The sequence below is a fragment of the Spea bombifrons genome, chromosome 10 (assembly GCF_027358695.1).
Source record: "Spea bombifrons isolate aSpeBom1 chromosome 10, aSpeBom1.2.pri, whole genome shotgun sequence".
NCBI classification, from domain to species: Eukaryota; Metazoa; Chordata; class Amphibia; order Anura; family Pelobatidae; genus Spea; species Spea bombifrons.
In genome coordinates this window covers 34,625,611-34,641,326 of record NC_071096.1, presented here as the reverse complement: position 1 = coordinate 34,641,326, position 15,716 = coordinate 34,625,611, and the positions used below count along the sequence as shown (strand labels likewise).

Genomic DNA, 15,716 nt, shown 5'->3' with positions numbered 1-15,716 from the left:
CACAAAGAAGAAATGGGGAAAAAACTATAACATGTTATCTCAGTGTGAGCGCTTATTTCACCTGATGGGAAAAAAGATCACGATTCCTAAAACTCTGCTCTGGAATTTCTCTAAATTTAGCTGGAAAAAAAAAAACATTATCGGGTCCGTTTGGCGTTTCAGGTAACAGAGAAAGGTTGTTTACGGTTGAGTCTCGACAAATCACTATTTGGGTAATAAATATGCTGCATAATGTAATGTTGGGTGCTCAAAGAACTGATTGAAAATAACTAGCAATCAGAGCTGACTTTACACGGGTTATCTGTTCATTTAATGTTCACTCTAGGGATAAAGCTGTATTGGGGTCTCAATAATCTGGCTGATGCTTTTCTTGGCATACGTGGTCAAAGATTTGGGTAGAAATACAGGATTAAGAGGCTTCTGACTGCAGTCTAATGGAGACAGAACGTAGGCAGGTCAGGCTCAGTCTATGCACCCTGAGAGTGCATTAAGAGCCCCGAAGGCCTGTCCATGTCCCCCGGTACTCTGGTTAGGTGGGCTGTTTAAGGATTCCGACAATACTCTTAGAGTGTAGAGGCCAATGGCTGCATGCTCAGGGACACCTGCCTCTGATGTTTCAGAGACGCACGGAGAAACGTGAAGAGAGCATTCTTGCCAAGTGTGGTTTTCTCTTTTTCCCACGTAGCACGATGCTACTAAATGCTGACCTGCACTCACGCTTACATCATTTTGGGTTGTTTAACTGTGTTGTATCCTTCGCACACTTACAGGGTTAACACACTCAGTGTACCGGCGCGGTACTTCTCTCTGTACTCGAGAAGGCCTTATCCCCAGGTCACTGGGCTAGAAACGAATGGGAATCGGTTCAATGCTCTCTCTCACACCAGCGGCTGTGGTTATTGCATGTGGGCAGTAATAATTTAGATAAACAATATTAGAAGACCAATGGGATTAGCTCTAAAATAAGACACAAAACACTAAATTTATTATCTGCAAGTGAATTAAGGTGGCCTAAAACAGTTTTGAGCCAAAATTCTATATAAATTCTATATAGTTGCGCACCTGTTCCCTAGCAGTTTATTTTCACCCTACTAAAGGGGGCAAATGTCTTTTTCTTGCCCTGTCGATGGAAATCCATGGCCTGTGGAGAAGCCAAGACTAGCTCAAACAGTATGATACATTCCTTAGTGGATAAGTACCATCATCATATGGCTATTTACCATTAAAGCAGCAGATGATAGGCATCCTATCTACATGCAAACACGCAGTCTCCCCGCATTAGAAACAACCGAGACAGCAATAGCATCACAGGAGACAGATGTACTTGTTACTCCCGGCTTCGCTACTCGTAATGAAGGAGCACACAAATGAAATGAGTAAACCCAATGTGATTTGGAGGATACATGGGCCATGCATTCTTCTCACACACATTAATCTGGGCATCGCTTTACAGAAGGTTAAACGGCATGACCTCTCCATTAAAACAAGAAAAGAGATGGCAGGTTGAATGTTGGTTGAAGACTCTAAGTAAAAATAAAGTTGCTGAACTAAAACGAGTTAGAGTAGAAGAATTACACCAACATTATATGGTGTACATAGTTGTGATTAATACCCACAGACTCACGTTCAGTATCATCAAACACAGGGGCAAAAAGTCTTAGGGCTCAAATACAAGACTAGCAATAGTGTCTTCATACATCTTTCTCGGGACTCTACAAATAAGGAATGCCAGGGACACGGTTCGGTGCTTTAATGTTCTAAGCCAGGTTAATGTCTACCTATCGTATGAATGATTTTCACCGCTCGACTCATAAACCGACCACAGGATCCGGAATCACTGTCTACAGCCAGTGCTCGAGCGGGAAGCAAAGGTGCAATCCATCAAGTTGCTCTCATATTTTTTGTAGGAACAGCAAAAGAAGCAAAGCTGATTTAATCTTTTCTACATAACGTCAACTTGTTTGCATTTTAGTCATATTATCCCTTTCACAACCTGCACAGAAGTGCTGACGGAATATGCAGTAAAATGAATTCACTGCCATAATTAATTTCTCTCCCATAGAGGTTTCTGAAAGCACACGGAGGGTGCAGGTTTTGTGGGGGGGGGGGTGAAACGCCTCCTAAATGACCTCATTTCCATATTGTGCCTTATTTTGTCAACACAAGAATTTCTTCGGTCTCTGAAAATGAGGATTTTATGAAATATAATTTTTAAAGGGGTGCGAACGCATTTAAATACAACGCGTGTATAAGTGATGCACGATAAACCATTTTTTTCATCTGACAGAGCCACCTTAATTATATTTTGCAGGAAACGGATTTTTGCCATTTGTTTCTCCGGATTAAAATTTTGAGCATTATGTAGCCGCAGGAAATGTCACGTTCCTTTCGGGTGTATTGATCGGTTCACACTGCTTTAGGTTGGATCAATGACCAAACAGCAGAAAGTCTGGAAACTCTAGTAGGTTATGCAAATATTGAATCATACGGGTCACAGCGGATGTATCATCCATGAGCAAAGTCATTATGCATTGGTATTGAACCTTCTTCTTCTTCTTTTAGTGCAAAGGGACAAAATTAGATATGAGATTTTTCATGCTTACTTCAACCAAATTTAAATTGGTACAGCCTTGAAAGGTATACAACTGAGAATAAGGGAGGGGGAAGCCTAGGGAAAGCTGGAGGTCTACCTTTGGGGTGGTCTTTGCTCCAGAAGTCATAGGGTAATTATTTTATCATCATAGGGGTAAATTTTATCCTGACGTCAGCAGGGAAGGAGTAAAAAGGACATTTTGCACGCGACTTGGTAGCACCTAATTATCGGGGGTACCTTGAAGACTGGGTAGACTCATTACTGAAAGTCCAACTAGAAAACATTCTTCAGCTTTTATGCTACTGGTTTATGGGGACTCTACTGGCCGGTGGTATATGAATCCGTACCAGTGAAGTCACTGAAACATCTCATTGTCCCAAATAAATGACACATGCGCTGGATACATTAGGGCTGACATACATACTCGCAGTGGCAGCACAATTCACATGCTGTGGGGCTGAACAAAGGTCAATTACGGCGTTGCATCTTAAGATACTTTGTCTAGTTACTGCTCAGGGGTCCCGAATCATTCTGATATAAGATGGTCTGAGTGCTTTAGGTTTAATAAGACACAGAGATCCCGTCAGGAAGCATGGAGTACACGCGAAGTTCTAAAGCAGTATTGTGATGTTTCAGTGACAGTTGTGAGCTTCACTCCGTAGCTTGTTTCAATGAGAGGTCAACTCAGCATGTCTCGGAGGGGACCGTCTATCCAAGCTTTCCTGTCTCATGCTGTGTCTTAAAAGCTTAGCTATCCAGCAGGCACAACCTGCAAGGGGTCTATGTCAAACAGGACAGAGGTAAGCGTGATGTGCCGCCAGCATGTCGCGCTGTACATCCCCTGGCTTGCATGCTGTGTGATTATGCAGGGAAAAAGTTTCCTAACAGTTTGAGATGTTCTGATGAGCAGAAAAGCATTTTCTATTTTTTTCCATCATCACTAAAAAAAAAAAAAGAAAAAAAGAAAGAGCCAACTGCTGCTCTCCTTAAGATGTAACGAGTCACAAAATGTGGATTTAAAAACATCCGTCACTTCAATACATACTATAATAACCCATAGAATACTTTGACAGGAACTTTGCCAATTACCCTTTAACTAAATTAAAAAAATAAGCTGAGAATGACACGAATTCAAGAAATTAAACAAAAATCGTACAAGGGAAAGTCACGATTAAAAACCATCAAGGGGCATCCCAACGCAAGTGAATATCGCTACAGTTCTGGGTTTGCCGTGGTGTACACATCCATCACGGTTAATGGAACCCTGACAAATAGCCCATCATTGTAATTAAAGGAAGATTCGATGTCCCGCCGCTTCCTACTGCATTTCACTTGATGCGGACAAATACATTGGAAGACTAACATATGGATGGGGACCAAAAATTGAATATAATAACGCTACTCTTGTATGCTCAAGCCAGGGAAGAAGCACATCAATAACAGTCGACAATTGTCACCCACACCATCTGGACGCACAGCCTGAAGCTGCCAACAGCGTATTAAACATTTTAATTTCATTGTCATCCCATAAGATTGCATATCCTATGTGATTTGTCAAATGAGCGTGCACTGTGCGGCCTCCAAGTATCCAAAATTCTATAATGAAATATACATACACGCCTATAAATTAATCTAGGCCTTTTATAGACACGAAATCAGCTTGATTATCATTATGCCACTTATTTAAACTATTACTGTCTGGCTGTGCTTCTTCCACAAACCCTGATTCCACGTTAAGCCCTTCTATTTATGAAGGAAACATTTTAAGTGCAGAAACGGTAAGGTTACGTTCATTCACATTACGTAGATAACATAGCAGCGCCTCTATCTGCTCCTATAAATGTAGCCAAAAAAATGACCAAAAAAGCAGTAGATCCTAGCATTAAATGTTTAGGGCGCCATTGCTAGCCTACTCCTGGGCTTTGACCATCTTTGAATTAAGAGAAAGCTTAAAGAAATCCATGCGTTTGGGGGCCATAGTACTAAAAGTCTCTAGATTGTAAACTTGCAAGCAGGACCAACGTTAACTTAATGTATCGGTTTGCCTTTTTCTGTCGCTTCCAGTTTTTGTCAGACCCTTTGAATGTATCGATTATAAGAAGCGTTGCGTAAATTGCTGGTACCGTATGAATAAAAGATAATAATAAGAAGTGCTAAACTCAACTGATTTCCAGGTTGTCCACCCTGATCTATAAAATGTGGACTGCCAATTAAACACAGATAAAACAGTTAACAGTTATTTCAATATTAATTCATTTGATCAGTAGAACATGTAACATGCAGACCTTACCCTGCCCACGATCTTCGGGAAGGGTGTTCTTTGACCCTCTGGTATAGACATGGAAGGAGCTACAATGGATCTTCTGTGTCTCAGAAATGGAAGATGTCTTGGAACTTTGAGCATGTTCTGCAAAATAAAAACATCAACCATTACTGGTGTGAATGCTAAACTTCAGAATTCTGACGATTTACACAATGCTGATTGTTTTAACTTTATACGATGCAGTCGCTCCTACCTTCACCCATAAAACACTACAACTACTGGTCTGAAACACTGATCCCTTCTAGATCTAAAAGAAACTCATGGAGCGCTTTATTTGAATCTTCCCATATTATTTCACCATGGGGTCGAAACCTTTAAGGTATTTCCCCCCTCCTCTGCTATAGGTTCTTTGTCACCTGTATCTCCTAACATGCTGCATTACTCTTGATGGAATAAACAAGGACCCTGTAAACATATCGATTGGTCACAAAGAGCATTTAGAGCATCTCTGAGCTCATTAGTCGTTATTAGGGAGACAGTAACATTCTTTGTCATTTGGAGACTCCAATAAATTCGATGTGGTAGAATATCTACACTCACGGCAGAGGAAAGCCAAGTCACTCCGCTGCACGTTATTGATTGGTATTAAGTATTTTCAAGGGTGCGTTTGGGGAAGGCTTTAACCGGCTATCACCCGCAGGCTTCTGGTTTAAAAGAGGCTGTATAATCTCTGTCGCCCAGACCTGGATTTCTGGTAAAAAGCACATTTACATTTTTTAAACAGGCGGCAAGGAACATCTCTATCCAGTTCACAGCAATCCACCTATTTTTAGTCACTCTCTCCGATATTTTGCAGACATTAGGCTGAGAACCGACGAGAGGGGCATAGTCGGTGCATCCGAGATTTAAATCTTAACCCAGCAGAGAAAAATGCATTTAGTTTTTAGAGGCTATATCCAAAAACCTTTACAAAGAATACTGCACCCGATACAAGGTATGACAAACGCAGGACTGTCAAGGACAAGCCGATAGTTAAGGTAAAGAGCCAAGAATCTGGAGGCAACCGGAGACAACTTTCTTATTTATGTCTTACTTTACCTTTTTTCTACAACAAGAGGTGTTCTCCGCATTGTGGCCATCGATTATATACTGAATGTAGGTGCGACAGGTATACGGGCATTAGGAGGGAAGACTCCCGTCTATAAAAGCTTACAGTCCCATCATATACAATGCATTTAAAGATACAAAGTTAACACCGGGAGTTGGCTATGCCTTCTGGAAATAACAGTCTCGTTATTACTTTGTGAAGTGTAATCGTTCAATTTCTTTTTAGAGCAACGAAAAGTGCATTATTTCCTCCGTGTTCAATAAAACCAAGAAAAGGATCAAATGTTATCCTTATTGCTTCTTAAATTTCAAATATCATCCCGGTGACAACTCCATTTTTTTTAATCCTCCAGATAAGCCCTCCAGAATCCCCCGGCAAACCCATAGCAGGTGCTGATGGATTTACACAGGCCTCTGGGTATCCTTGAATTGCTGCAAGAAAGGTTTTAGGTGGGGAAAAAAAATATAACCCAAAGCCTTTATCGTACATTAGCGGCTCAAGAAGCTTGTGTGAGCAGCGTGCTCCACGCACATCACCGGGCTGTCTAATATAATACCTGAAAGGGAAATTTGACCCCAAAAACCATGTGTGAAACGTCGAGTGATGAATTTTAAAAGCCGAGACTCAGGTGGTGGCAAACACAAAGAAAATCCCATTAGCGCCTAAAAGCCTTACAGAAATAGAGAGGGGGAGTCTATGTAGTCACCCTGTTGTGACTCTATTTCTTAACCCCCCCCCAACCTCTAAAAATGTTTCTTTCGCTAATAAATCTTCCTGCTTTAGGAGTTTATCCGGCAGCAATAAATATTCAATTAGAGCTTTCAGAAAAGCAGCAAAAACCTTAAATAATTCTCTTTATAAGAAGGTGTCTCAGTTCCTCGCTAATGTCGTATGCTCGATGTGTGTTAACCCTTGGATATTAATAGAGGAAATCTCTCTCATCTGCTTGGATGGTTCGGCTTTGGACATCGAGATGATGTTTCGGGTTTAATGTCCTTGATAGGTCCCCCCCCTTGGGATTTCACAAAGTAGCGTCTGATGGTTTCTTTAACCTGTAATAATAAAGTTTCTCGAGAGCATTTTGAAGCAGAGAGGCCTTCACCCTTCAAACTGACAATAATTAATAATAAATAATATTCGTTTTTACTTATTCAGCGTTTTTCCCTGTTGGGACTGAAAATGCTTTACGTTGAAAAAAAAAAAACAAGGAAAGTTTAATAAAGTAAACAACAGGGTGGGATAATGAGCACATTTCCATACAGCTCTCTTTAAGCACAAGTTATATGATAAATAAGCAGAGGAATAGAAACCTTCCAATACCGCTCGTCCAAATGAGTGCAAACAACCCTTCTGGGTTTGTGCTTTGAACTAATTCAGCTTCACAATGTAAAGTTACGACTGTTTTCCCATGGCATTGCTAAGGAGGGACTGTGGTGGTAATGAGTCCCTCAATAAAAACTCCGCCAAAGAGAAGCATTACGTGTCTACATATGTACTGGCTACTTAGAGGAACATATCCAGGGAACACAAAAACACGATACTAAGAAGGTCTGCAATGTCCTGCTTTTTTTGTTCAGGGAGTAAAATTTCTCTGGCTGACGGTTTGGCTCAACAATCAGGCAACAATATGGCGTTCATCATCGTAATTATAGGAATTCATTGTTGTGCCCTTTTTTTTGCTTTCAATTACCTTGCATTCTTAAACGCTGCCTCTGTGTGTGTAAAAGGGGAATTTTATCTTTAGAACGCACATTTTCCGCTCCGAGCCAAAACAAGTGAAATTAATTTTAAGCTGTGCCAAATGGAGGAAACGTGAGACAATGGCCAGGGTTTATGGCTGTGTCGCTACCAACACGCCAAGAAACTCGTCTAGAGTGAAGAATGAATATGGAAGGGAGGGGGTTGTATGGGAGATACAAAAGGGCTAAAGGAATTATACGCTCTCAAGGATTTTTCTTACGTAATCTTTCTTATCTAAAGTTCACATCTTCGAGTTGAGCTCAGCCACATCATTTAAGGGGCTGTATCGATTTGCATGTCATTTCATTCCTTTTGGAACGCCACTCAAAAGCAAGATATCAGGTATGACAAGATAATGAAGTACGAAGACCGTTCCAGCACGTGCCGGGCCCTGGCCAGTTTGATTTGCACGGACTCTGCATTTCTACATATATGTTGCGCCCTCGCTATCCGGTAGCAGTTCATATGGAATAAGTCAATGGGATTTTCAAAAGTCAAAAGAGAAATGAACCTTTAGGCACCGTGTCTCTGGATATACACAAAAAGACAAGGAATTACATTAATTTACCGAAACGAACATCACTAACTCCAACATTTTCATTAAGTCTGCAATGATTATAATAAATAACTCAAATACTTGAATAGTAATTCTGGGCTGATTACAATTTCAGTCAAATATTCCGCGCCTCTAACATTTATTTTAAAATAACGTTCTTGAATGTATTCATTATTTAAAAAGAATGAACGTGAATGAATCACAGCAGCAATGTGTCTCATTATACACTAGTATACGCCATCGAATGATTCACTTCCTAGCAAACGGCTATATGAATCAGAATAGATTTTTTCGGTACAGGGTCCAACATAGACAGGTCCTCAGTATGACCGGCGAGCAAAATAATGGAGAACCTCCATAATGTTTCTTTTTCTTTCCTTTCAGAAAACGGTATCCATTTTCCATTACACCAAGCAACTAAAGCTATCATTCATGGCATATTTGGCAGAAAAGATCATGGCGTTTATTAAGACTATGGCGTTCAAAGCGTACCCATATTTTGTTGTCTGCTTTGTCTCACCCCATTTCTCTTATCTGATTCTGGGTGTAGCTCACTAGCTGTCCTATCATTCAAATTACCGTATAAATGACTCTTTCGTTAATTACCAAGGTGCGTGTACATAGTTTCATGAGTTGTTGGAGCTTCAGGTCAAACCAACCTTCTGCTGATTCCAAAACATCCCAGATATAGGGAGTAAATTACTCTTCCAGGTCCCGTAATGTCCGGCTACACTGCTTAATACTCAACAAAACAGAAGAAATATTCATTATATTTTCCCTTTAACTTGAAATAATGTCAGACACAGTTAACATTCAATTTAGCTGGAACCTAACATCAGCAGTATTTCCCAACAAGCTGCTTGTTTTATGATTAACAGGAAGGTCATTTTGAAGCACTCATTAGTGACATATTTAAAGGTGTTCTTGGGAGTAGAAAATATTCACAATTTATTATATTCAATGGCTTAGACTACATTTTCTGTTCTGGGCCCATAATTTAATTTCTGTACTGACTGATTATTGCCACTGGCTATTTATACGCAAAGAATGAGGCTTTTTATCAGCATTCTGCGCACGGCACATAGCAGTGAGGCAAAAAAAAGGGAGAAAAAACTGGGTAATTTTCCACATCTCTTTACAACTAAGACCTGCTCATGCATGATGCTACATTTGTCTGGTTTGCTATGAGCCGTGGTTTGTGTTTCAAACCCTGCCTCTGTTCACTCATCCTTGGGAAATTCTGCAGCTCTAGATACAAATTTAATTATCGGAGTGCTCTCTCGGCTAAAAGGTTTTTCTAGGAAGGTCAGCAAACTGACAAAAGTGATCGTCTCAGCGTGGTTCTGGGTGAAGAGGACACTGAAGGGGGCAATTTATTCCTGGATTGCGTCTGAATGAAGCTGTTCGAGTTGAAGGGTGTATATTACCATACAACGAGGAATCTGTTAGGACTCCCGGCTAAATGGTGGAAAGGTCTCTTCTAGACACTAATACAGGGAATTATCAGTCAGTGTCAGAGCAAAGCATTATTATTATTATTATTATTATATTTCAACGTACCATCTTTTGTTGGTGTTTATTCCAACTTTAGTCTACTGTGCTTGAGGAAGCTTGGGCCATCCAACTCACATAAAATAACTCCATGAAAAGTGGGATTATTTAGATGTAAAAATCAAACACAATTCTCATGCTTAGCTGCTCCCATAAGTATTCTCCATCAGCAAAGTTAAAAAGATGTGAGCTCTAACTTGCTGAAACAAGTCATCGTATTATCTTTGCAGGGTTGGCTTGTAAAGAGTATGGAGAAAGCCTTAGGGAGCCGCTCGCACATGAGAAAACAAACAACTTGGAACACCGGTGTTTCGACTTAATCATGGCGGGTATGGCATCGCGCTAAATGGGAGGGAATCACAGAACAAAGAATGATATAGAAGAAGCATAAAAAGTAATAACCTCCAGGAGTCGGTTATACATGACCGGGCAAAATACTTTGCAAAACTGTTGTCCGCACAAGTTTAATGGGCATTTGGCAGAGAGCAGTGAATTTAATTGTGTAACGATGAGCCACAGAAACAAGAATTATATATTTTAAAAAAACTGCGGATACTTTAGGTTCCTGCAGGGATTCAATTTTACGATGATTAGTTTCCAGAGCTAAAAGAGGATCGTTTTTATAGCACTGGTTTGGTTTATACCTCGCCAGATCTTTGGCTTGCAGACATAATGAAGGTTGGAGCTGTCTCGCCTGATGGAATACCATATATTTAGGAACCCAGATTCACATCATTTCCAATAGTTAAGATATACGAGTATTCATTACAGGTTAGGTTTCTTCTCCCATAATCATGCACCCCTTGGCACATTTTACTAAAGGTTCTACACTGTAAAGCTGAACTTCAGGTTGTGATAAATGTAACTGGGATGTAAGGCTCTGTGGCAACGGGGTAACTTATCGGCGTACAGTAGAAGCGAGGCCTTCCTGGTGTAAAGTGATGCAAATGAAGCAAATAAACTGGGATCAAACAGAGCATTAGCATCTATGGGACTTTCTTTTTGCCTTGAAATTGCTGAATTCAACGTTTCTATTGTATGTATGTAAGCAGTAAAGAAAAAAGGAGTATCAGAAAAACAAAACATCGGGTAAATTCTGTTACAACATAATCAGGTAGGCAGCGAGCATCTGGAAAAATCTGAAATAATAAAGAAATGGGGGATCAAATGAATTTTCTAATCATAGCAAAGCTTTCTATAATTGTTCTAATCTCCTAACGATGATTAACTACAAAGAGCCGTATGGCTGAGCGCATGTATGTAGAGTTTATGTAGTTTGCCTTTCTTTGTTGTGTTATTGAAATACTTTGTTGGGTGAAACCTAAAGCAGATCAGTCATCTAAAAACACCTTTTAATCAAAAAAACATGAGAAATGGTGTGTGTGTGTTATTGTTTTTTCCCCCATTATTTAGCAGTTTTGAGGAAAGTGGAAACTGACGCTTTCTTGCCGCGTGTTGGATCTGGTCTTACAGGAACATTCTGCGTCTGACGTTATCCGGGCAGGACACCAATGTCGAGGACTAAGCTTGTGGAAATCATTGGTGATGACGGGACATCTACTGAAATGTCTTATCGAAAGCACAGGATGGAGAGAGAACGTGCCTGTAATTCATTTCACAAACACAAGCTTTGGATGTGGTTGCATGGTTACAGATGTCTCAACGGCCTAAAAACGCGTAGGAGACAGAACTTATAAGGCTGAAGGAGAATGATTATACAGAAGATGTTTTTGCAAGAGCTAGGCAAAGCCCAGCAAAAAAAACACCAATTACAAGAAAGAAAAAAAGGAAAGTTTTAACGAGGAACAAAAAAAAGTCATTTTTTCCAGAGGATTAAGAGACTTTTTCCACGTTTATTTTCTTCCACTACTTCTTTTTAGTTCCACACTTGGCCCGGAGGCCCCATCCATTCTAGTGAGTCAGATACATTTTAAATCATTAAATCTATGTCACGTTTAATATAGACCCTGCCTGCTACAGGCCTCTGATGCTCATAGCGCTAGTGTTGCCAGTTGCGCTGCTGGTAACAGAAAGCCTTCCAATATTAATAACGTGAGGCATGTTTGAGGTTAGCAGGACATAATGTGGCAGCAGATCACAAGAAGCCGCCCAAGAGATGGCGTACGCGTCCGGGTTAGCGCCTGTCATTTCTAGGTTACTTATCATTATGCGGAAGAAAAAACACTTTGTAGAATTTGGCTGACAGAAGGGCTGCCCTTCATGTAGATTTCCCAAAGGGGAAGATTCTTGTCACACAAAATTGCCTGAACCAAAAGATGTGAGTGGAGCTAATTGAAAAGAAAGATCTGAAAGGGGAGGATGAGGACCACGCTGAGCCACTGATACCTACCTATTAACCCTTACCACCAAACTTTTTACCTTTAAATGATTTCAATGGGCTTCTCCAGACGCAGAAAACTTCGCTGTGTATAATGCAATTCCGTGCTACCAATCTCTCTTGTTTATGCGGCTATTAGATCAAAACCGCAGACAAGCGATTTATTGCGTATGAAAAACATCACCTATGCCACTGCAATTTGCATTCGAAAATTGATTTTAGTCACATTGAGATTTCAGGACAGAGACGGTTTTTTTTCTATTTTTATTTTTTTTCTAACTGATGCCAAAGCCTCTCAGTGTAATAAAAATAATTATGTGCCTTCAAAGGCACGCCAGGCTTGGGGTGGGCTTCTGATCTCCGATGGATTGCCTCGCCGCATTCGGTATGGATGGGGAAAAAATGAGAGTGGGAGGGAATTATCTCAGGTAATCATCCTTTTGATGTCATATTGATATCTGAACCTGAAAAAAGGGTTGCAGCTCATCATAATTGCATTATAAATATGGTAAGTCAATTAAGATAAGATGCAAGCGATGCTATAACAGCAATCAGATTTGGGATAATATATTTTAGTCTGTTAGTTCTCCAAGGCAATTTGCAAGAGAGAACGGGATCTTATTTGAAATATACACTTTATATTGCACGATATATATTCTCTCATATTCTCTTTAAAGCCTGTAGCTAGTGGGCCTCCCTTTCTCACTTGGCTGAATACGCAGAGCCCTGGGCAATATTTAATTTATACATTTCAACATTTGGGTTTTCTAGCAGCCACCGGCCAGACATCCCATTAAGGAACACATAATCGTGACCTTTCATCAGTTCTTTAATTCCCTGAGAGGGACAGAGGACTCCACGGTCCACCATCTGCACCATATCTAAAGATGAGTGGTCCTCTTGAGGAATGGTGGGAGGTTGGAAGCACCAGTCAAAAGGTTTAGATTCATCACAGAACAATAGGTGGAGATAGGCAGGTCTGTTTAAAAAACATAGGAGGCTGATACAAACATAACACTCATCCAGTGGAGAACCCTACAACCCTACACCAATGGACAACCCTTCCCGTGTACAGAATGTAGGTTCCTCTTATAGGAACAATCCTGGCTCCTCGACCGCCCAATGTTAGCTTTCGAAAGAACCGTAGGCCTGTTTCCCATTGTAAATAGTGTTCTTGCCAGCTGTAATGTCGACTATAAAGTGATCGCAAAGCTTGGTAATGGAAAGTCCAATTATTCGAATCAAGCCAATCCTCTATAACAAGTGCACAGCACTAAACACTATGCTCTCTTTCCCCAGTTGAGTTTAAATCCCGTGCTAACTAATCTAGCCGCCAAATATACAAGTACAAGATGCCGTGTACTGAAAGTTTACTGGAAAACATATGGAAGAGCGTGTCTGGAACTGGTGATTTTCATATTCTCTGCTAAGCTATTTGTGTTTTGTTCACTCGGTGTAACAAGGCACTGTTAAAACCTACCACTTAATGTCAATCAAGCGGGAAGAATTACCATCCAGGAGCACGTACCAATGTCCTTATCTGCCATGTTTTGATTGATACTAAATAATCGTGTCAATGTGCATTTGATCAAAGCATTTACTGCTTATTGGAGTAAAACTAAATTACATTGTTTGGGTGTCTCTGCATAACCAGACACTATACTTGAAAAGTGCAGCTTACAAGACTGTAAAAATGTTCTATAATGGGCCGTACGTGGGATTCGCCATCAGCTAACACTAAGCTTATTTGTACATGTCCAATTTTTTAACTCTTGAGAGTCAAACATTAAAAAACAAAAATAATCAGAAAAAAAATAATAAAAAGTAAAGATTTGACCAAAATAAAGTTTATAAAATTTAGAATTGGACGGTTCCGTGGTTTTGATATATTTTAGTAGTACAAAACAAAACAATTGGCCAGTCTGAAAACCGCTAACACATAAATGAATTCCTACAGCATGAGAAATAATGTAAGTATATATTTCCAGTTGACGAGAAAACTATAGCTTGATATAATTTTAATTATTATGCCCGTTTCTAGATGACTAATAATTTACCACCAACTTTAAGCCAAAGGCATTGTAGAAATACGTTTTATTCTCTAGTTTGGTTGCCATGGAGCAAAAAGAGTAATTGCTGTTTTTCCGCCGATGGTGAAAAAACTGTATCAACAATCAGCATTGCTCCAAAAAAGACGTATAATCAAGCCAACTGTTAGCGGTCACTTCTAGTTTGTACCGGACTGCAGTTACCTGCATGGATAGAGCCTGCGCAATTATTCTCAAGAAAGAGTGAAGAAAGGAGTTGGAGCAGCGGGGTATTTTATTTTGTGATGCAAATTAACTGGAAGCAACAGGGAAAAGTCTTATTTGTTGCTTATAAAATATTATTAACCGCAAAACAAATGAAGGACTAGTTTTCCATTGCGTCGGTGTTAACTACCCGGAGTACACGCTAGGCACTGGACTGCACAGCATGTTTACAGGGCCGCTTTCTGGGACCTCACTTGGTGGAAAAACCAAGATCAATTATATATACTAATTGTGATGAAATATTTGTTTTAAAAACAAGAAAGCCTGCTAAAACATCATATAGCCTACTCAGCAGCAAAAGGCCATTGTGTGCGATACTGCTACCCTTCCTGCATTGTTAAGTGTCACAATTAACAATACACACACAAACACACACACACACACCGACATATATATGGGTGAGAGGTAGTGTGGGGGGGTATCAGTGACGGGTGAGCGGTAGTGTGGGGGGTATCAGTGATGGCTGAGAGGTAGTGTGGGGGGTATCAGTGATGGGTGAGAGGTAGTGTGGGGGGGTATCAGTGATGGGTGAGAGGTAGTGTGGGGGGGTATCAGTGACGGGTGAGAGGTAGTGTGGGGGGTGTATAAGGCACAGAGACGGGTGAGAGGTAGTGTGGTTGTATCAGTGACACGGAAGTTCTAGCAGCTAAGATGGTGCGGCTTCTCTGAAGAAGCGAGACTTGAGATGTTTCTTGAATGTTGGGAGGGAGGGTGAATGCTGAAGGTTCAGTGGAAGTAGATTCCAGAGATATGGGGCAGCTCGAGTACATATATACATCTATATCTATCTATCTATATATATACATTCATACACACACACATTCATACACACACACATGTATATATACACGCATCTCCTTGGTATTGGTACTTAGAAAGTACACTCTATCCATTAGCTGTTCAGTAGCTTATGTATTGTAGTTTATATTGGTAATTATTTCATATACACTAGGATCTGTGGGTTTGTAAAACAAACTTTACTCTGAGGCACTGTGTGTTTACTCAGAAGGGCCGGAACTTTTTTTAATGATGTTCTTTCACATTAATCAGAATTGATTCGTCTGTTTGAAAAATGGCGTGCAAAGGCAGAGAATTACTGCGTGATAAACTAATCTACCCAGAATTATTGCCGCCTGTGGGGGACGTTGGTAATTCTGTATGCACAAACACAAATATTTCACACACAAAAAAACCTTCTTCTCAGCTTCCTCGTAGGGAAGGAAATGATTTGCATTTGAGAAAACGCACCGTTGTT

The 15,716-nt window shown here is 40.3% G+C and overlaps 1 protein-coding gene across 2 annotated transcripts in view; it reads right to left on the bottom strand.

The window, feature by feature from the left end:
• Positions 1-15,716, bottom strand: part of CDH13 (cadherin 13) — a 160,158-nt gene that overhangs the window by 77,467 nt on the left and 66,975 nt on the right. For both annotated transcript variants that reach the window (XM_053448414.1, XM_053448413.1), the window contains exon 4: positions 4,884-5,000. In XM_053448414.1, the coding sequence (XP_053304389.1) occupies positions 4,884-5,000 (117 nt within the window). The remainder of the gene's footprint in view (positions 1-4,883; positions 5,001-15,716) is intronic.